This window comes from Artemia sp. Qi Xiang Cuo, chromosome 19 (genome assembly GCF_049724085.1).
Source record: "Artemia sp. Qi Xiang Cuo chromosome 19, ASM4972408v1, whole genome shotgun sequence".
Classification (NCBI taxonomy): Eukaryota; Metazoa; Arthropoda; class Branchiopoda; order Anostraca; family Artemiidae; genus Artemia; species Artemia sp. Qi Xiang Cuo.
The window spans coordinates 15,739,819-15,762,446 of NC_142812.1; the positions used below are offsets into that span (position 1 = coordinate 15,739,819).

General features: G+C 35.7%; 2 protein-coding genes across 2 annotated transcripts in view; one reads left to right on the plus strand and one right to left on the minus strand.

Moving 5' to 3' along the window:
- The window catches only part of qm (geranylgeranyl pyrophosphate synthase quemao), a 48,025-nt gene extending 42,139 nt beyond the window's left edge, over positions 1-5,886 (plus strand). Inside the window, exons 6-7 of the mRNA XM_089105490.1 lie at positions 2,281-2,383; positions 5,441-5,886. Of these exons, the coding sequence (XP_088961616.1) occupies positions 2,281-2,383; positions 5,441-5,631 (294 nt within the window). The 3' untranslated portion in view covers positions 5,632-5,886. The remainder of the gene's footprint in view (positions 1-2,280; positions 2,384-5,440) is intronic.
- Positions 5,887-9,199: 3,313 nt separating this feature from the next.
- Positions 9,200-22,628, minus strand: part of LOC148940547 (mitochondrial intermediate peptidase) — a 122,069-nt gene continuing 108,640 nt past the window's right edge. Inside the window, exon 9 of the mRNA XM_089105697.1 lies at positions 9,200-9,543. Coding sequence (XP_088961823.1) covers positions 9,250-9,543 — 294 coding nt within the window. The 3' untranslated portion in view covers positions 9,200-9,249. The remainder of the gene's footprint in view (positions 9,544-22,628) is intronic.

Genomic DNA, 22,628 nt, shown 5'->3' on the forward strand with positions numbered 1-22,628 from the left:
ACAATGTCGTTAGGGTCTCGACATCAATTTTAAAGGATTTTTTGCAAAAGTGTGGCTTTAAAAGAGTGCCAGTCATTCAAAATCTGATCAACTGAAAGTAGTGACCACTGAAACAGTGACCACTTTCAGTGGCTACAAAAACTAGCCACTGAAAGTGGGTAGATTCTGCTCTAAAAAAAATGAACAGAATCTGTCACTTTGTATTATTTATTTTTGTAATCGTTTTTCTTTGCGGCCAGATTTTTACGCCCTTGGGTATATACAAAATCACACGAAAACACTAGAATAGTTAAATTCTTACTTTATAATTTTTACTTTATAACTTTATAGTTTTTATTAACCAGATTTTCATGTTTCCTTCCATTTTTTGTGCACGTTTTAAAATAATATATTTTTTCAACTGTTCGCAATATTTCAAGATGACGTGATGGTCAGGTTTAGAATAAAGTGCCCGTTAATGAATATATTCGCGATAATTCAGGCAATGGAAAACATTGGATGTTTGGGGCTATATCTCTCAGCATTAGGAGGGGAGGGGCAATTGTCATGTTAGCGACAATTGTCTTTTCAAAGAGTGTTGATTGTAGAATCGATTGGTACTACTCTTTTGTTATAGTGTTCCCTTCTGAAGAGCTTCTAAACTACAATGATACCGGAATTATGTTGCCAAGACGATTGAGGAAATAAAACCCGAAAACGATACGCGTTCTGGATGTAAAATCCGAAAATGTTGTATGTTGGATGTAAAATCCGAAATGTGTGGAATCAATCAATCAATCCATTTATTCATACTAAAAAAAAAATATTTGGCCCAAGAAGCTCCACACGGAATTCTTTTCGAAATAAGCTCATCTTCTAAATGAGCCAGTTTCGAAACTTTTAGCTTTTAAATGCCAGATTTAAATCTGGCATTATATTAAACATTATATTAAATACTTTATATTATATTAAAGGCACTAGTAAACCGGCAAGAATGAATTACTAGACCGGTTAGTTCTGTAAGGCAGTGGCACTAATTTTATTCTTCTTGGGCTTTTACTACTGAGATAATGTGCTCAGGCAACTTGCTACCACTGCCATCTTGGTCCAGAAATTAGAAGGTTTATCCTAGATAACGTGATGAACATAGATGACATTGTATGTATCGAAAAGAATAAAGTTCGTAAAACGTCGATTGTTTTGGCCATGACTGGCATATTTCCTCAAGAAAAAGAGAGTATTTTTTTTCTAGTTAACCGCTTTCAGTAACAACTTTGCTTAAACTGTTTCTTTCTTAAATAAAACATTAAATTAGTAAAAACAAATTACTTAAGGCTCTTAGAGTCCATACCTACAGTGAAAATTAATCATCAAATTACAAAATCATATATAAAAATAATGTCGATGACATGAAATGAACAGAAATATCAAAAAACACGCAATTAACGAGAATCAATACATCTGAAGAAATTAAGAACCCAAATCCATAACAACTTCATACAAAGTTTATTGAAGAAGATATAACATTAGAAAAAACAAACTATCCAAACCTATTAGAACCCTTACCTGCAGAAACATTCAACCGTCAAATTGAAAATCAATCGTACAAATGTCACTTATCAGAACCATTAAATTAGCGAAACATCAAAAAACTTGAAATTAACAAAAAACAAAATATGCAAAGGGATTAGAACCTATTTTTTTAACCCAACTTTTTGCAAGAAAATATAAAATTGGCAACAAAAAAATATATAAGGCTAGTAGAACCCATAGGAGATTCCAGCCAATAGAATATTTTACTAAAGAATGAATTATGTTTTACAAACCGAATGCTAGCTCAGGCACGCCACTAATAAACATGCATCGATTTGAAAGAAATCGATATCGATGATGATTTCAATTTATAATGATGAATAAAATAATAGTACAAATTGGAATTCAGTTTTCCAGTTTTAGTTCAGTTTGGAAGAAAAAAAAATCAATTTACTTTTATAGTATGCAGAAAACAAGTCCTTTTATGAAGAGCTGACGGAAGGGAAATTCAGTTTTCCAGTTTTAGTTCAGTTTGAAAAAAAATAATCAATTTACTTTTCTAGTATGCAGAAAACAGGTCCTTTTGTGAAGATCTGACGGAAGGGAAATTCAGTTTTCCAGTTTTAGTTCAGTTTGAAAAAAAATAATCAATTTACTTTTCTAGTATGCAGAAAATAGGTCCTTTTGTGAAGATCTGACGGAAGGGAAATTCAGTTTTCCAGTTTTAGTTCCGATTGGAAAAAAAAAATAATCAGTTTACTTTTCTAGTATGCAGAAAACAAGTCCTTTTGTGAAGATTTGACGGAAGGGAAATTTAGTTTTCCAATTATTCATGCAATTCGAACGCAACCAGATGATAATCAAGTAATCAGTATGTGTTCTCTTTATTTACATTCACTATCAATGTGGTCTTGTTATTCGTTTGTTTGATAATTTTATGTTACTCGCTTTTGACCGCCTTCTGAGGGGATTACTCACCTTTTTTTAATTTGCTTTACTTAACAAGGGTATAATTAAAACGAAATTGGAATACCGAAAACGGGTAAAACTTTGATTAATACTTTGAATTTTGAAAGAAAGAAAAAAACTAAATTATATTTTTTGTTCAAAATAGCAGAATACCGAATATTTTGGCTTACGAACATTTTCGGAAGCCGAATATTTTATTCTGAATATTTTTGTTAAGAAGTCTTTATTAACGGGAAGAAGGGGGAAAAAACGAGAAAAATTCCTACATTAAACACATTAACACGTACATAAAAAGAAACGAAAAAACACAAATACAATAATAGGAGGAACTGGTTATTTTTGTTGATTTTTTCGTGTATGCCATTGGTGTATTTTCTCATCATAATGTTTCAAATTATTGTTCAAAGTGATGACAATTAGGATTACTTCAATGCATAACTAAATTGTTGTTATTATATATAAATCTAATGCAACGATATTATATGTACTAATTTAAACTGAATAGAAAAAAGTAATTAAAAAAGTAAAATTTTGTAAACTTACAAAGACGTACTTCTAACATTAATTTGTCTGAATATGTTATACTACATGTGTTAAGTATTTTTTTTTGTGGGGAAGGGGGAAAGGAAAATGTGCATTTAAGGCCACAAATTTTCAATATTCAGTTGAATCCTTTGAGCAAATCTCAGAAGATATTAATCCACCTCCCTTTGTACATGTGTGACGTTATAAGGATTGTTATTTTTTTTTAATAAATTATAATTGTCTCCAATCATGCATATCACAGTTGGCCAAAGGTAGAGAATCAGGAGATCGGAACCTGCGCTTTGCGGACCGTTGGGCTGAAGGTATGCATGTTTAAAGGAGATTCATGACAAGGTACTTTTGAAGTGGATGCCCCCCCCTCTTGGAAACTTATGCTTTGTGGGTAGATATATTTGTTCCATATGGCTTGTCCGAAAACATTCTTTTTTTTTTTTAATTCTTGCAAATAAACTATTTTTATAAAAGTTAGTCTTATTTGGTTATAGCTGCTGAATTATACTTACAAAAAATAGGATATGATTATAAAAGGACTAGTTGGTTGATGGTTCCAATAAAGTTGCTGAGGAGGGATTAAATTTTGTGGACTAACAGAATGCCTTTCGTCATAAAATACCGTTGTCAAAAGAAACAATAAATTTTACTTAAAACCCAAATTTTTAAAATTCGGGTTTTAAGTTTCTGACAGTTTCAAATTTTTAAACAAGATTACCGGAAATTTTTACGAAAAACATTAAAAACAAAGATACTTTTGGCTTATTTGAGTTACGCTGTAGTGGAATGAAACGAGCATTCCGCTGAAACGGAATGAATATGAAATGTGTATGAAGTGGAATGTATATGAAACGCTAATTGACTTTTAACCAAAACTACAACCACTACGTCCTTTTCTTCTTGTATCCTTTTCTATTATTTCTTTTCTCTTTCTTATTTCTTTTCATTATATCTTTTCTTATTATTTTCTCTTTTCTTCCTTTTCTATTATTCCAACTATAATTTTTTTTGTAACTATCAGAAATTCACCTGGAGGATATATATATATTTTTTTTTGTTAAAGGACTGAACATTGAAAAATAAATTTAACAAAAAAAAAAAAAAAAAAAAAAAAAAAAAAAAAAAAAAAAAAAACGCCAGTGTAATATAATTACTAATATAATATAAAATAGGTGCTAATATAACTAATTTAAATATAAATTGAATAATAAAAAATTTAGATAAATAATATAAAAAATATATAATTTGAAAATATTACGAATTTTTAACTATGCGTCCTGAATCTGTTTTGATATAGTGCTCATTTTTACTTAAGTATATGTGAATAGTGTATATGTGCTATTGTATCAGTGAATGTTGGGATGGTTGAATTTGAACTGTGATGAACTTTTGTGTGATGCATTTTTATCAGCTGCCGTTTTTCTATAGAAAATTAAAGAAGTGTTTTTGTTCATTGAGATGACCTAACCATGATGGAATATTTCCAATTTTAATCACCCAACAATGACTGGTTTTGCATCACATGCATGGTTCATTTTGATGAAAAAGATAATTCTACAACATCTACACCCAGTTAAAAAAATGAACAAAATGCAATAAATTGTAATTACACCGCTATGAATTTTGGTTAAAAAAAGATGCAATACGCGTTGTCTGGCAACGTGGAAAAAGGTAGTCAATTAAAGCTAATTTTAAAAACTGAGAACCTGGCAATGGGACTAAAATTAACTTACTAGTGAAGAGGTAAAAATGACTCAAAGAGCTGTGTCATTTATGATCTTGATAAAAATGTTTGTCGAGTAAGATAATTTTCATGGTGTCGTGTATCCTTTTTGTAGAATAAGATAATTTGCATGGTTTCGTGTATCCTTTTTATAGAATAAGATTCTAAAAGAAACTTTTTCACAATATTTTTCCCAGTAGGGGCTATATTTGTCAGCACATTTCTCTTCGTCCCTAATAACTTTCAACAAGCAGCCCTGTTATAAATATCGCATATAAAAATGCCAGATGCCATAACCCCACCCTGCTGCGCACCAAGGAAAAGCAACTAAGATTTCCAAAACCATACACTACCCCCCCCCCTAAAAAAGTACTTTAGTAAACACATATTCTGAGGTCCAAGGTATTCCCCCCGCGACCCTCCTGCTATTATTTTTATTTGTCATACTATCCCTATGGCTGCTCAATTTTGAACGTATTGGGAATTTTCCGATGTCGGGGCGGGGGAGGTAATTTACTGTAGTAGAAATTTTCCGGGAGGAATAGGCCTAGTACCGCTTTTCTGCAGGACCCATATTGGAATCATAACAGTTTTTTTTAATTTGACAACATCCGAAAATCTTTGCTTCTTACTCTCAGTTTTATTTTAAAGTCGTTTTATTTTAAACATTTTATTTATTTAAACTCAATTCTTTTTTAGATATTCTGATACAGCGAACGACCCATACAGAAGTAAAACTGTACTGTGTCAATTTGCTGGAGAAGTTCGGGTCGCTTGAATATACTAGAAAAACTATGATGGACCTTGATGACTCTGCGCGATGTGAAATAAAGCGCTTAGGTGGTAATCCTGATCTCGAAAAGCTTTTAAATGAATTAAAAACTTGGTAGTCCACTATTTTATTTGTATATTTGTTTTTAGTTTCACTTTTTTGCATGGAGTATCTAAATTAAAAAAAATTGATATTGCAAAAAAAATTTTTTGCATATTTGATAGGCATATTGTCGGTCATGTGCATTCTTAAATTTTGTTGTCGAAGAAAAGCTTTTAAATGAATTAAGAAATTGGTAGTTCACTTATTTATTTGGGTTTTATTTTCAGTGTCACTTCTTTTATGCTTGGAATATCTAAATAAAAATTCTTTATTTTTATATTTGCAAAAGTTGCTTTTATCCATATTTGATTGCGTTTTTCAGCATTATGGTCTTTTCGTCAGTAATCTGAATTGTTGAATTTTGTTGTCGAAGAAAAGCTCGTAAATGAACTAAAAAATTGGTAGTTCCATAATTTAATTGTTTCTTTAGTTTCCCCCTTTTTGCTTGAAGTATCTAAAAAAAATTACTAATTTTTATGTTTGCAAGTTATTTTTTGCCCAAACACAGATTTTCCTTTTCGGCCATCCATTTAGAGCCAGAAGGAAAAGAGGTTGCCCCAGAATGGGGTGCGAAGAGGTCATACGAAAGGATTTAAATGAAATTGGAACTTCTTGGAAGGGTGTAAAGAGGGAAGCTTGGAACAGATTTGGATGGAGGAAAAGCGTGCGGAGCTGTTTTTGTCTATGACAGCTTCATCCTGCAGCGAGTTGCTAGTAGTAGTAGTAATCGAAAAGTTGATTGATCAGCGAACTGTGAAGTTCTTCTGAAACAAAATGGCTTTTCTGTTGATTAGGTTTTGTTGATTGGGGTGAAGGAAGAGCGCACGTAGCTGTGTCTCAGGCGGCTTGGTGCTGCAGTGAGTTGTTAGTAGTATTAGTAATTGAAAAGCTGATAGATGAGCGAACTATGAAGTTCTTCTGGAACAAAATGGCTTTTCTGTTGATTAGGTTTTGTCGATCAATTTTTGTTGATTGGGGTGGAGGAAGAGCGTACGTAGCTGTGTCTCAGGCGGCTTGGTGCTGCAGTGAGTTGTTAGTAGTAGTAGTAATCGAAAAGCTGATAGATGAGCGAACTGTGAAGTTTTTTTGAAAAAAAATGGCTTTTCTGTTGATTAGATTTTGTTGATTTGGGTGGAGGAAGAGCGTACGTAGCTGTGTCTCAGGCGGCTTGGTGCTGCAGTGAGTTGTTAGTAGTATTAGTAATCGAAAAGCTGATAGATGAGCGAACTATGAAGTTCTTCTGGAATAAAAGGACTTTTCTGTTGATCAATTTTTGTTGATTGGGGTGAAGGAAGAGCGAACGTAGCTGTGTCTCAGGCGGCTTGGTGCTGCAGTGAGTCGTTAGTAGTATTAGTAATCGAAAAGCTGATAGATGAGCGAACTATGAAGTTCTTCTGGAACAAAATGGCTTTTCTGTTGATTAGGTTTTGTTGATCAATATTTTTTGACTGGGGTGAAGGAAGAGCGCACGTAGCTGTGTCTCAGGCGGCTTGGTGCTGCAGTGAGTTGTTAGTAGTATTAGTAATCGGAAAGCTTATAGATGAGCGAACTATGAATTTCTTCTGGAACAAAAGGGCTTTTCTGTTGATTAGGTTTTTGTTGATTGGGGTGGAGGAAGAGCGTACGTAGCTGTGTCTCAGGCGGCTTAGTGGTGCAGTGAGTTGTTAGTGCGAGTAGTAGTAGGAGTAGATTACCTTTTTATCGGTTCTAAATTTTTATTTTGATTGTCGAGGATCAACCAAAACATTAGTATTGTCAACTCCTAATCTTCATGTCAAAAAGTAAAAAAAAAAATCGTTCAATAATAATATTATGGAAGATTAAGGATTGCTGAAAATTAAATATAACGAGAGAACAAAATGGCGATTTTCTTAAACTTGGTCTCCGGAATTATCTAAGCTTTTGAGATAATTCGATTTTCTGAAAGTCTTCTGATATCAGGTTACTAGGATATATAGGTAAATAAAATTTTATCTAAAAGGTTAAATATCTATTAATAATTCAATAGATTAAAGTAACTTATGATTTAGATTGTTAATGAAAAAAAAAGCCCAAAGTGGACCCTTAGCTCCAAACATTGCATGTATTGAAATTGTCGTTATAGTATATAATTTCAATCATCCTAGCTGTCATATTTTGGCAAAATGTTTGGAATTCGAAGTTAAAATTTTCGTTGAGACCATTCTTTCTATTGATAAGTCCAAATTACTTATTTAAACTGTAGAAATGTCAGTTATATTCCATCTTCCTACATGTATCGCTTATGTAAGCGATTACACCTAAATAATAAGGGATTGATTTTAAATAACCGTGGAAAATTGTACCCGTTATCAAGCGTACTCACCAGAAAAGTGACAGCCAGGAAAAAAACTTGTGAGCCACACGGCAGAGGAGGCTCTGCCTCATCCCTATCATGTTCAGAGCTTCATTCTTGGCTCCCTCTGTTTTGAACACAGGTTTAATCCCCCCCGCCCCTGTGTACGTGTCTGTAAGTGAAGCAGGCTTAGCTGAAACAGCCTTCTCCTGGGTAGTTTTAGGGTATGCCTAACAACCCATTTAGGAGTCGTAAAAATGGATTTCCAACCCAATAAACCAAATCAGTCGGTAGCAAACCAAATGCGCCGCTTCTGAGAGTGTGCTACAAATAATAACAAATATAAGGTAAAAGGTGTTAGAGGGTGAAACCGTATACCGAGAAATACTTGTATAAGTATTTCATACATAATAAAACTACATGATTGCATAATCCTGAAGCAAAAATATTCGTAAATTTTATAAAAATTACAATCATTCCAAAAAAAAACTCGTTACTCTTCAGTCCTTCCTCTAAATTACTGGCTAATCCCAAATTATTTTTCATTTATCTTTCTGCATCACCTAAAATAATCAAATTTATTAAAGTCTAACAATCTTTGAATAAATTTTTGAACCTTATTTTCATAGTTGGCAAAATTTAATTTTTTTGGAGACTTTCTGATTATCTAATTTAACAGACAATTTGTGAGCCACACAGCAGGAGAGATTCCACCGCCCTATCATATTCAGAGCTTCATTCTTTGCTCCCTCTAATTTGTGGACTGGTTTAATCCCTCCCCTATTCCCCGCGTATGTGTCTGTAAGTGGAGTATCCAATTTGACAATCTTACTTGGCGGCAAGATTGACGATTCGAGAGTCTAAATGACAGTGTCATTATAGGGTTCTCAATGAAAGTCATATTGTCACAATTGGAGCCTACCTTACACCCTCCAGTAGAGAACTCCCTATCGACTGTCACTTCAATTTATTTGTCTCAATCCGTGACTGATTTGACATTATTGTATTATTGTTGTGAAAAATACGTAAAAAGAGTAAATATACATATATAATAAAATAGAAAATTTTCGAGCATAAAACAACATTAAAATTTTGAGGTTCAAGCAAAATAACGACTATAATTGCTTGCCCTTTGTTTGCAGGATCCCTAAATATTTTTATTCTGTTTAGAATCCCTAAAAAAAAAAAAAAAAAAAAAAAAAAAAAAAAAATCCGCCACCGAAACTGAAATCCTCAGGAAACAGATTCCTGAATTACACATTAACAAAATTAAAACAAATTTTATTTAAATTAAATATACACTATAAAAACAAAAAAGAACTATCTTGATATGTTGCTAACTTCCATTCTTCTATTCTCAATTTCATTAATTAAGGAATGGGCAAGATTACTCGCTGAGACATCCTGCTTTAAAAACTTAGCAAGAATTTCTGGAGGGGGCATTCCTCCTCCATGAGCTAATAAACCTCGCCTATATTTTTCACCAGAATCTCTTGATAGTGGATTCTCACGAAACAAATCTTGCCATATCCAAGATGCAACAGCCCTCGACATGAGATAAGAATAGTATTTTGCTCCATAGCCGAAAAGGTGACTGAAGCGTAATTGCCAGGCCTGAAAACAAACATTTATTTAAATAGATTCGGATTGAATAGACACAAATTCACGAAAATGTGAGGGGGAGGAAGGAAATCTTTTTTTTTCAATTTTAAAGATGATTATTCACAAAAAATAGTTTTAAAAGCCTAGTTGGCTTGCATTTCAGATTTTTGTAATTTTTTAATGAGAATATAAAAAAAAAGATATTTTTCAAAATCTAACAGACACCCCTGAGGTTGAAGTCCCCTCGGAAGGAGCAACATCGTTACCATACATGTAACAAGAAAGAAAAAGAAGTATGAATAATACTATTATTACTAACAACTGATCGTAGCACAAGCCGTCTAAGGTCAACATAGCACCGTATTGTCATGTCAATTCTTTACTCATATTAACCTCAAGTTTCCACTTCTTGTGGATAAAGGCCTTGCACTATGCACGTTTGAACCACAGACCCAAGATTTCCAAAGTACAACCTTATCCACTGCACTATCAGTGCAAATAATCAGAGTATCCTACAAATCCAGTTTTATTTTCTTACATATACAGCAATGATTGCAAGTATTACTAATGGAACTCATCCCACCACAACTCCGCTAGAGGCCAACAGTCCAAATCAGTGTCAGTTTCTTGTCTATATATACCAAAAGAGTCACTATTTCTTTAGGAAGAAGGCTTGCAACAAGTAGGTTTAAACCACAGGCCCAATAGTTTCAAAAGGCACCTTCATTTACTGCTTTCATTGGAAATACTTAGACAGAATCATGGGAATCCAATTTTAGTTCCTTACAACTACAGCATCGAGCATAAGTTTTGCTATAACTTTTAAGAACTCATCCCAGAACAAAGCTCTGTTTTGTAGACAGAGAACAAAGCAAAATTTTGCTAAATTTGCCTCACAGATCGCCACTTCTTGAGGGAGAAGGCCTTGCAACGGACAGACTTGAACAATGTAGTTTCCAGACGCGGTTTAATCCGTTGCGCTGCCACTGGAAGAACTCAGACAACATCATACGGACCTAAATCAATAAGAGTTCCAAATAGGGATAGGTCCTTTTATTAGACAGTGAAACAAAAATATAAACAAATACTCTAAATATTTCGATGACACAGTCGGTCATCATCATCAGTAGAGTTACTAACACATCAAAATTAAAACGAACTGTATTTATTCTAAACAAAATAATCACTTCAGGTTCAAAGCAAGTTACCGGTCCATTGACCAAAAAAGTTCACTACCTGTTCTTAAATTTTGTAATACTGCGTTGAATAAAGGTGGTACAATTTTCTTCAAAATAGTAGGTCAAAGCAGGTTACCGGTCCATTGACTTAAAAAGTTCACTAACTGTTTTTGAATTCTGCAATACTGCGTTGAACATTCTTCTAATTAAAAATGAAATAATGCTGAATTTATAGGTTCTAAATTTATCATTTTATTCTTCTAATAGCAAATGAAATGTTGCTGATTCTAAAGTCGGTCTGTCATCCCCATATATACGACGTTACTATTATTTTCCATGACCACACTGCCTTTTCTATGACGAAATCAATAAGAATTCCAAATAGGGATAGGTCCTTTTATTAGACAGTGAAACAAAAATATAAACAAATACTCTAAATATTTCGATGACACAGTCGGTCATCATCATCAGTAGAGTTACTAACACATCAAAATTAAAACAAACTGTGTTTATACTAAAACAAAAAATTAAAACAAATATTGTTTATATTTTTGTTTTTCACTTTGCAATTGACCTTGCTCAAAACAACGACCAATTTTGAGCTGGTGTCTATGAGGTGGTATTCAACACCTGTTGGGAACACAAAATTCCACCATAAGTATTTGTAAATGGTTGTTTTCGATTAAGGAAGAGGTAAAGGTTAGTCGAACCTTTATTTCGAAAAAAGGCTTTTTAATATAGATGGTGGATTCAGTGGAGATTTAAAAAGTAAGATAGTCGAGGCGCAGGGTGTTGTTTTTCACTGTTGAGAAAATTAGGAAGCCAAGGTAATGACTCGAGTGTAGTATTATCCTGAAAACTGGACGCTTTGAAGAGCTGAGGAAGATTTGTATGTTTCCCCGAGTAATCGTCAAATGGTAATTTTAGGTACCCATTTGGCTGACCGTATATTAAACAATATGCTGTACAAAAATGTGGACCGATCCCAGTTTCTAGAGCTATAAAGAAAGAAAGGATAACGTGGCTCGGTCACGTTTTACGCATGAAGGACAGCATATTACATATTGTGCTTCCTGGCCATCCATCTAGGTTCAGACGAAAAGAATGTCGTCCCCGAGTAAGGTGGAAAGAGGTCATAAAGAAAGATTTAAAAGAAATTAGAACTTCATAGGAGGGCTTAACAGTGAAGCTTCGACGAGATTCAGGCAGAGGAGGAGCGTGCGCAGCAGTGTTGGCCTACGACGGCATGGTGAAAGTCTGGAGAGGAAAGTTAGAAACGCAACTAGAAATCTTAGTGACAACGTTTTAAGCTTAGTTGCAAAACTGAGAGGTTTTTGCTTTAATTATTTGAGTGATAGACCATATAAGAATAAGAGGAAGAAGTAAGGAAAGTAAGACAAGCAGAGATCTCATTAAAATGTGAATTAAGGAGGTGTGAAGTGGAAGTAATGGATAAAATTGCTGAACATCTAGAAGGTGCAGCTAGACAGCATAATAATAAAACATTATACTCGAATTTTAAAAAACTGAGTGGGAATTGTCAATCTGGACTTGTCCCAGTTGGAACGGGGCCACATTTAATGATAATGAAAGAGTCAAAGAAAGATGGGCAGAACATTTTAGACCGTGGAAAAGCTGCAGAAAGTTATATAGAAAGGTGTGAAACAGTTTGTGACAGTTTGAAGGGAAAGAAGATTTATTTTGCTAGGGGGAAATATAGAAAGTAGTAAAAGTATAAAAAAAAATAATAAAGCACATGTCTGATGAAATTTTTTTTCAGTGGATTATGTATTTTTTTTTGAAAAGGGGGGAAGTACTTAGTGATATTAGGAGAACTTGAATTAGACCCCACCATAAGAAAGATGACAAGAGTCAGTTTGCTAATTATATAGGCATTAGCTTGGTTTGTGTAGGATACAAATTACTTAGTATGATCATACTTTTTGACTTAGAGATGCTGTAGACAAAGTTTTAAGGAGCGAACAGTGTTGTTATAGGTAGGAAAGAGAAGGCGTCGAACAAATTTTCACTTTTAAATTGATAATTGAGAAGTGTCTGAGTCATCAAACCCCTTTGGTTATCAGTTTTATAGATTATGAGCAAGCGTTTCATTTAGCCGATAGAAGAGCTTTAGCGAAGGTCCTCTCTGTGTATGGCATACCGGGTGAATACATTAAATAGGTCAGTACTTTGTACGATAATAACATTGCAGCGGTTAAGGTAGGAGATGAGGTTAGTAGCTGGTTTCATATTGAATCAGGAGTTAAGCAGGGTTGCCTTCTATCCCCATTTATACGGATCATTTTGATGGCCTTGTCCTAAGGGACACGAAAAAGACTATGGGAGAGCATGGCATCAAATGGGAATATACAACTCTCCTAGACTTGGATTGTGCTTATGATTTGAGCGTCCTAGATGACAATGTTAGCAAAATGAATGATTTTTTGGAGGTTTTGAGATTTCAGGGCACAAGAATAAACTTGAAAATTAATGTTAAGGAGACTTACTCGCTTTGACTGAGAATAAGTGAAGGTGAACAGAATTTGTTGGGTATTGAGAAGATCGATCAAGTAGACAGCTTCACTTACCTAGGTATTGTTATTAGTAAAATTATGAATATAGTGAAGATATCCAAAATAGAATAGCCAAGGCAATGTTGTTTTTTTTACAGTTGAAGAAAGTTTTGAAGGATAAGAATACAAGTGTGCGAACCAAGATTAGAATATTTGAAACATGGGGGCTCCAGAAGACGGAGGAGGATTTATTAGATGTTTTCCAGAAGAATTCCAGAAGAAATGGTTCACAAACTATGGGTCACAGCCCACCAGTGTTACCATTATGAATGAAAGACTGTTAAAATAAGAAACACGACTTAAATAATTTTTTATAGCTTACGTAACTACACCCGCTAGTTTTTTTTTTTTTTTTTTTTTTTTTTTTTTTTTTTTTTTTTCAAAGTTATTCCAATGGGAAAGATGTATTTGTTTACGATTTTCTTCATTACAGTTTCAGCATCAACTTCAACTTTAGTTACGCTTAATCCCAGTGAGTTTGATATATCCGATTTATTTCTGTACTTAGCTTTAATGTATACCATTGCTGAAAATCCAGCCTCATATAGATATGAGATAGTAAAGAGGAGGAGGATTTTCATTAAACAGGCAAGGACAGTTATCAGCAACTGAGAGGCAGAAGGGCTCATTCGATTGGAAATTGAAAGGGCTAGTGCCCTTTTTAACAGTCAAAAGTGATTGGAGGGCAACTAGCTCCCCTCCCACGCCCACCATTTCTTAGATAGCCATTATGTTCAACGTAATTGAAAGTTCCGGAAATTATGTCTTTGAGATGACAACCACCCAACAACCCTAAGGGCATGGGTTGTAAACTGGGGGCATATAAGGATTATATAGGAAGGGTGATCGCATAAACGTCGGAGAAGGCTCATTGGAGAAACTTCGAAAATGGCTCATTCGATTGGAAATTGAAAGGGCTAGTGCCCATTTTAACAGTCAAAAGTGATTGGAGGGCAACTAGCCCCCTCCCACGCCCACCATTTCTGAGACAGCAATTTTGTTCAACGTAGTTGAAAGGTCCAGAAATTATGTCTTTGAGATGACACCCCCCCACAGCCCTCAGGGCAAAGGTTGTAAGTTATGCACTGGGGGCATATAAAGTTCATATAGAGAGGGTGATCGTATAAACTTTGGAGGGGGCTCATTGGATAGGTAATCAAAAGTTCTACTGCCCTTATTAAGATTCAGTGTGATCGGAGAGTGGATACCCCCACCCACCACACCATGTATTTTCCCAAAATGTGTCTAATAGAAATTTTGAGATGGTCATTTGTTGTTATAGAAACTTCAAAAAAGGCTCATTCGATTGGAAATTAGGGGCTATTACCCCTTTTAATAGTCGGAAATTATCGAAGAGCAACTATTCCCCCTCCCACGCCTACCATTTCCCTTAACACATCCAATCGAAATTTCGAGATAGCCATTTTGTTTAGCATAGTTAAAATGTCCGAAAATTATGTCTTTGAGGATGATAAACCCAAAACCCTCAAGGCAAGAATTGTAAGTTATGCCCTGGGGGCACATAAGTATTTTTTTTATAGAAATGGTGGTCGTATAGACTTCGGAGGGCTATCATTGGATTGGTAATCAGAATTTCTAGTACTCTTAATAAGATTCATAGTGTTCGGACTGTGGATAACCCCTCCCTCATCTCGTATTTTCCCAAAATGCATCTGATAGAAAGTTTTGAGATTGCCATTTGTTGTCGTCCACACCCACCATTTCCCCAAATACATCCTATGAAAACTTCGAGATAGGCATTTTGTTCAGCGTAGTTAAAAGGTCCGGAAATTATGTCTTTGGGTATGACAACTCCCCCCTACCCCTACAGCCCCGAGGGAAAGAGTTGTACGTTATGCCCTGGGGGCATATTGGGTTTTTAAAGAAAGGGTGGTCGTTTAAATTTCGGACGGGCTCATTGGATTGGTAATCAGAAGTTCTAGTGCGCTTTTTAAGATTCAAAGTGATTGGAGGGTGAATAACTCCCCCCACGCCTAGTATTTTCCCGAAATACATCTGATAAAAATATTGAGATGGAAATTTGCATTCGTAGAAACTTCAAAACGGGCTCATTCGATTGAAAATTAAAAGGGCCTTTTTAAAAGTCAGAAGTAATTGGACAACAACAACACCCCCCCCCCCCCACGCCCATCAATTCCCAAAACACATCTAATCAAAATTTTGAGGTGGCCATTTTGTTCAGTGTAATATTCAGATCTAGAAATTATGTCTTTGAGGATGAGAATCCCCCCCCCCCTACAGCCCTCAGAGCAAGGGTTGTAAGTTATGCCCGACGACATATAAGGTTTTTATGGAAAGGGTGGTTGTATAAGCTCCGGAGGGGGCTCATTGGATTGGAAATCAGATGTTCTAATTTCCTTTTTAACAGTCAAAGCGATCGGGGGCAGCCACTCCCCCCCCCCCCTTACGTCGTATTTCCCCAAATACATCCGATAAGAGTTTTGAGATAGACATTTTTTCAAAAACAATCCAAAGATGACATAATAAGGTCTTTGGGGTGGACAAAATCCCCCAGAGTCTGGGGGTAAGGGTTTTAAGTTATGCCCCAGGAACATTTAAGGTTTTTATGGAAGGGTGGTCGCGTGAACTTTAGAAGAGGCTCATTTGATGTAAAATGTATAGTTCTAGTTCCCTTTTAAGAGTCAAAGATGATGGAGAGCAACTAGCCCCCTTCCCTGACATCCTCTTTTCCCGAAACGCATTCAACTGAAATTGTGAGATACCAATTTCGTTACCAATAGTCCAAAAATCATATAACAATGTCTTTAGGGTCAACATAATCCCACAGAGCCAATGGGTAAGAGTTGTAAGTTATACCCGGGGCATATAAGGTTTTTAGGGAACGGGTAGTCGTATAAACTTTGTATCAGATAGAGCTCATTTGATTGGAATTCAGGAGTTTTAGTGCCCTTTTTAAGAGTCAAAAGTGAATGGACGACAATCAGCCTCCCCCCTCCCCCAAGCCTATCATTCCCCAAAACATATACGATCAAATTTTAAGAGAGATATTTTATTCAGCATTATAGAAAGGTCCAGGGATTATGTGTATGGGTATGTCAACCTCCCTACATTCCTCAGGACAAGGGCTGTAAGTTAAGCAATTCGTTCATTGTTTACACAAAGTATCTGTTATTGAGAAAGGTATGCATGTTCAAGAATTTCAAGAAGTATATGAATATACAGGCTATCAAAATGACATCAGCAATATCATAGCAATGGCTATTTGCATTAAGTTTAAACTTCCAGGACCTGATGAGAGGGATGTTCTAGTGACGAAAAGGCAATAGGCTAATACTACTGCTGCTAGTAGTACTACCGCTATTCAATACTATTACTAGTATTAACAATACTACTACTGTGACTACTATTACAACTATGCCTGAGGATATGAAAGTGGAATTTTCTAAAAATTTTGAGAGGGGGGGGGAGAGATAAACTGAATCAGAACACGCCCTCTGTATGCAGTTGTCAAAAAGGTGTAACAGCAATATCTCAGGAACAGTTTGGTGTGTGAAGTTGAAACTAACAGGGCTTGTTGTGAGGGATGTTGAACTAACCAAAAGAAAATATTTGCATCCTAATGCTACTGCTTCTACTCATACTACTTCTACTGTTACTATTATTACTACTTCTATTACTAGTACTGCCACTAAAGCTTAGGCTACTACGATTAATTCTACTGCTACTATACCTACTATTGCTATTAAAATTAAGGATATTAAGGCGAAAAAATATGGGATATATGGAAACTGTATGGAATTAATTCGAAACATACTAAGCCTGCACAGGTTGTCAAGCGGAAGCATCATGCTTCAGGAACGGTTGATGGTGTGTATTAAGCTAAAACTTTCAGCATGTGTTGAATGGGATGTTGAAGAAACCAAAGGTGCTATGCGCATACTGCTACTTATGCTGCTACAGCTATTGCTACTGCGCAAGCTAAGGGCGTTAATGTGAAGTTTTTAAAGAAATTATTTAAAAAACTTTTTCCACAAAACAAGTTTTTCAAAGAAAAGTAAAGGGCTCATTAAGCCAAGAATAAGACCTATAAGACCTGTTAAGACCTATTTATTCTTTTAAAAGGATAAAATCCCAGTTTTGAACAAGTGTTGAAAAAGGATTATATTCGGAATCAATTAGAGACTAAATGTATTTCGTCATTCGGCATCTGACCGGTGTACAATAGTTCAATTTTAAGCCGGATTAATTTTAGAATATGTTATAACACTGAGAGTGCAAACATATATGGACTTTAAAGCTGTTTTTAATGATTGCATATGAAATCTTGGTGGGCTTTTTTTTACCTAGATAATGGATTGATTTCGGCTATGTTTTGGACCAAGACTGTTTTGGGCTAAGCTAAGCAAAACGATAATGTATTCGCATTCAGCTATTCTTAATTTTATCCAATCAAACATTCGATCGGATATTGATGATGAAGTTATTATTAGTCATGCAGTGGAGTTTTTTCCTGAAAATATTCTCAAAGATGCTAAAGTTGATTTATGGGCAGAAATATACCCTAGTAGCAAAACAGCACCAAGGAGACAAGGTGATAATGCACCCGCTCGGCATGTGGAAGATATGATTGATTTGCTTCGGAAGTGCGAAAATGAGGAGCTAACAGTGCCGACGTACGTAATTATTTCACCCACTGAAGTGCCTGTAATTCCTGCTGTTGCTTATCATAAACTTACTCCCAAAATTTGTGCTCTGGATAGTACCCTTAACTTCATCAAAGAAAAGGTAACAGCTTATGATTTAAATTTTCCGTCACTTCCCATTCCTTGTGCTAGTCCTCATACTGAAAGCACAGCCATCGTTATCATTTCAAAAATGCCTACTAAACTTGACGATTCTAATGCCTGCTCATCCCTTAAAACTCTGTTATGCAATATTAAAAAGCATGGGTATCGTTGGCCATTGATAGGTGACTTTAGTTGTAACGTGCATAGCTCCTCTACTCGTGCCAACTTAGTTTTACATTCGTTGCCTATTAGTTACCGTATAGTACCCACAGCTCTTAATTACAGTTATATCCATAATTGTGGTTCTCTGACACATATTGATCACTGTATTTGCTCACCCGATGTTCCCTGTTCTGTCGTTAATGTTGACAAAGATGAACGTGATTTTGACCACATTCCCCTTTCCCTTACTGTGACATTAACCGCTGATCCATCTAATCCTCCTTGTGCTGCTAATAAAAAATGGTGTATGAAACGAGAGTGGAGCGAAGCCAATTGGCCTTTATATATTTCTACCCTAACAGCTCTGTTGTCCTGCGTCAAGATCCCTTTTAATCTACTGTGCACGAGTGTTTTCTCGCCAAAAGCCAGAGTGCAACTGAATGTTTATTACCTTCACTTAGTTAAGTGCATGAAACAAGCTGAGAATGTGGCTGTTCCCCTTGTCCGGGTTAAACTCAAAACTCGAAGTCCAATTTGGAAAGAAAACCCGGGTCTTAAAGCCATCAAAAATCGTGCTAAACTCTGGCTTCGCATCTGGATTGCGTGTGGGCGGCCCTTGCGAGGCCAAGTGTTTGATATAAAGAGTAAGACAAAAGCGGACTTTAAACGGTAGCTTCGTTAGGTTCGATATAATGATGTTGAGTTCCCTACAAGCGCAGTACAATGGAAAGAAGTCATTAATAAGTCTAAATTTAGTTCATTAGGGACCAGTGATGTCATCCCAGATTCGTCTTGGCTTGGGCATTATAGTTCTGCAACGTCATGTTATTCCCGTCTCAACTAAAAGTATTGTTAATTGTATGCTTAAACTTAAGTTAACACCATTTACGTTGTGATTGTCCGGCACTAGTCGCTCAGCTCCAGTTACTTTTTCAGTTCTGTGTATGTTTGTCAATGGTGCCTGGTTCCTTCCTTTGCTGAACGGTAATTTCGATTCTTAAACGCGGAAGAGACCCTTTTGATTGCAGTTCATATAGGCTCATCACTGTTGCTTGCAATATTAGTAAGGTTTTTGAATATGTTCTACTCCCATATATTTTTGAACGAACTGCGAAAGACTCAAACCAATTTGGATTTCAACCTCATATTGGGTGTCAACATGCACATAAGGCTTTAGCTTCAACTCTTTATGATGCCCAGTCTAGAGGTTATGAATTACATATTTGTGCTTTGGATTTATCTAAAGCCTTCGATAGTATTTGCCATGCACAAATGTGGCACTCTTTGTCAGAGTTGAAACTTTACTTAAATGTACTGAAATTTGGGTACAGTAATTCGTTTCTTCGTTTAAAATCTGGTACAGGGTACTGCGGTAATATACCAGTTCAATCTGGAGTACGGCAGGGTGGGGTGCTATCACCTTATACCAGTTCAATCTGGAGTACGGCAGGGTGGGGTGCTATCACCTTATCTATTTAATGCTTGCATTCAAAATGTGTTATTAGGAATCAAGCTTTCGTTTTTTTATAATTTATCTGATGTGTCTTAAATTGCGTATGCGGACGACCTGCTAGTTTTAAGCCGAACCAAGTCTATTTTGGCATTATCAGTGCAACGTATTTCTATGATGTTTCAGGATGTTGGTCTGTTTTGAATGTTGATAAATGCGAATATTTAGTTTTCAATCCCAAATCATCAGCTCATAATTTGTTCCGTGGATCCTCAGTAATTCGGAATGTTACGAGTTTACGGTGGTTAGGAATTAGTATTTGTTGTACAGTCACTTCTTTGCGACTTCAAGTTCTGAGAGATGTTACAGAAAAGTTGAAGATCGGATATGCGAAAATTGTACCTAACCGTGGAAAATATTCACGCCGAGCCTTAGCTAAAATGTATTCCACATATTTTACCATTCTGTCTTGTTTTTAAGTGGAATGTATTCGTTACTGAATAAGAATAATTTGCGCCAGATCCGTATAGCTTATTTTAGATATTGCAAATTTTTACTGTACCTTCCCACTTCATATCGTAATACACGTATTATTGTGAAGTATGGTGCTACCGACATTATCCAATCGTTTGAATTGCTTAGTAATAATTTAACAGGACATGCCTTTGTGTCCCTAGGCCCAAACCATAATATTATCCGTGTGTTTTTGTCAGTGATTAAGGATTAAGTTATCTTTGTTTCTGTGTATTTGATTTTTTTTTTCCTTTTTAATGTACTTTACTCCGCTTGTTTTGTGTAAAAGTGGGTTATAAATAAATTATTATAAAACTACCACAATTAACAATAAATAAATAAATTAATCTCAAAACGAATAGAAATTACAATAAATAGCCGAGTAAAACTCAAAACTAGTAAAAATTAACATGAGTAGGGCTGATAACCCCCATGCCTTCTCAAGATCAGAACACAATTTGCGCTTTAGTGAAAAAAAAAAAAAAATACCGTGCATTGCCAGTTTAATTGACATATACTGATATTTATTACTTAAGGTTTTGATAATATTTTTTTGAAATTAAGAAAATGGAAAACATTTATAACGTATTTTGTTTTCAGTAAAGCGCAAATTATGTTCTGGTCATGGGGGGTTATCAGCCTTAATCATGTTAATTTTTGCTCGTTTTTAGTTTGACTCGGCTACTTATTGTAATTTCTCTTCGTTTTTAGTTTCATTTATTTATTGATAGTGATTTGTGGTAGTTTTACGCTTGGAAGATTATTTGACTTTATTTCTGCTCATTCTTGGCTCTTTACTTTTCTTTGAAAAACTTGTTTTGTGGAAAAAGATTTTAAATTAACCTTCTGGTAAATCAATGGGTTCTTCACTTGCTTTTGTTGAAATACTAGTTGGTAAACCATCTTGATATGGTTCACAAATCCAACTCAACGAATCAAACTTTTTCATTTCTTCCCCAAAACAGTCGTCAAAACTATTTTTAACAGTGATAAATGACTGAAAATTTCAAACAGTACGTTTAGTGGAGGAAATATGTGGTTTGACCTCAGAGAAATTGCAACAAAATTTTTTTTTTTTACACCAAAATGTTCAGAAAAAGCAAACTTGATCACACCAAAAAAAGTCCCCCCGAATCCCCCATGCACAACTATCCAAAATCCCCCTTGAAGGGGTAAAATGAGGGGGAAATCGGAATTTCTATTTGGACGTATTTTTGGGTCTAAGGGACGTTTCCTATCAAATCAAGCATGAAGAATCCCAATCCGACGTCAAAAATCAAGTTTTCCGTACCCTAGTATCAATTTTCGCCTTCACGGAACGGGGGGGGGTAAAGTAAGCAGATCATTATTTTCCGGATTCCTGCGGCTAAAGGATCATTTTATATCAAAAAAATGATCCTTAAAGTACCGTATTGCCAAAAATGAGGTCAAAAAGCAGTTTTTTTTACTATTTACCTCATTTCCGCCTCTAAGGGACCTGTAATATGAGGGGTTGTTAAGGATAATATCTTGAAAAACCACTTCTTTAATCGAGATCAAAACTTCAGATCAATCAGTTATATATAAAAAAAAACGTTTAGAACTCAAGTAAATTAATCACAAGAACATTTTGATTTTAAAGCACAACCTAAAGCTAATTCTTCTTCCTGCTCGTCTTCGTTATCGTCCTCATCCTGTCTTGCTGCAGCGTTATTGCATAACGCCCCTTTACACTCCCTACAGGCAAAGCTGCAGGGCAAACCGTTCTGACGGCAGCTGCATCTGAGCGACTCGCACCCGCTGGTGCACTGGCACCGCACCATCTTCAGTAAGTTCTCCGGTGCTGGTGAAGCATCTGTCATAATGGAAAGATACATATTCCGTGACGAAGAGAGGCGCCAACCCTACTCATCGGGCTTTAGCGAATTTGACGTGTCTTGCCACTTCATTATTTGAAAATAGCACCTGTAAAAGTGATACTTTGCGGCAGCCAAAGTCGGCGGAAGCCGCTCTGCCTGAACAAAAGCATTTGCACTTGCAACCCGCATTGTAAATGCTCGCACCCGGAAATTCTTCAGGGTCTTCTAATTGCTTTTCCCTTTGTATATGCGGAGCAAAGCTTTCTCTCCAGCTTCGGCAATCTTCTGGTGGTTGGATCCTGGTGTCATGAAGATCTTGCAAGCATCTTTAAAAATCCCATCTTTAAGTGACAAGGAAACCACTGCTGGTTTCCCTACGCCATGAAGTCTAAATATTGTATTGCAGCCAGACATTGTGCGGCAAACGACTAGATTTTCTGCTGCTTTGGTTTCTAGTTTGTTCTGGATCCTTTTTATGTCGTACACCTGTCGGTTACTTCCATGTGGGCTTTTCTGCATAAGGATATCACATGCATCAAGCTTGGTATGGTACATCAGAAGGACTAATAGGTTGGTATCATTCCCAATCAAAGTGGTCGATGAAGTTTCAGCGC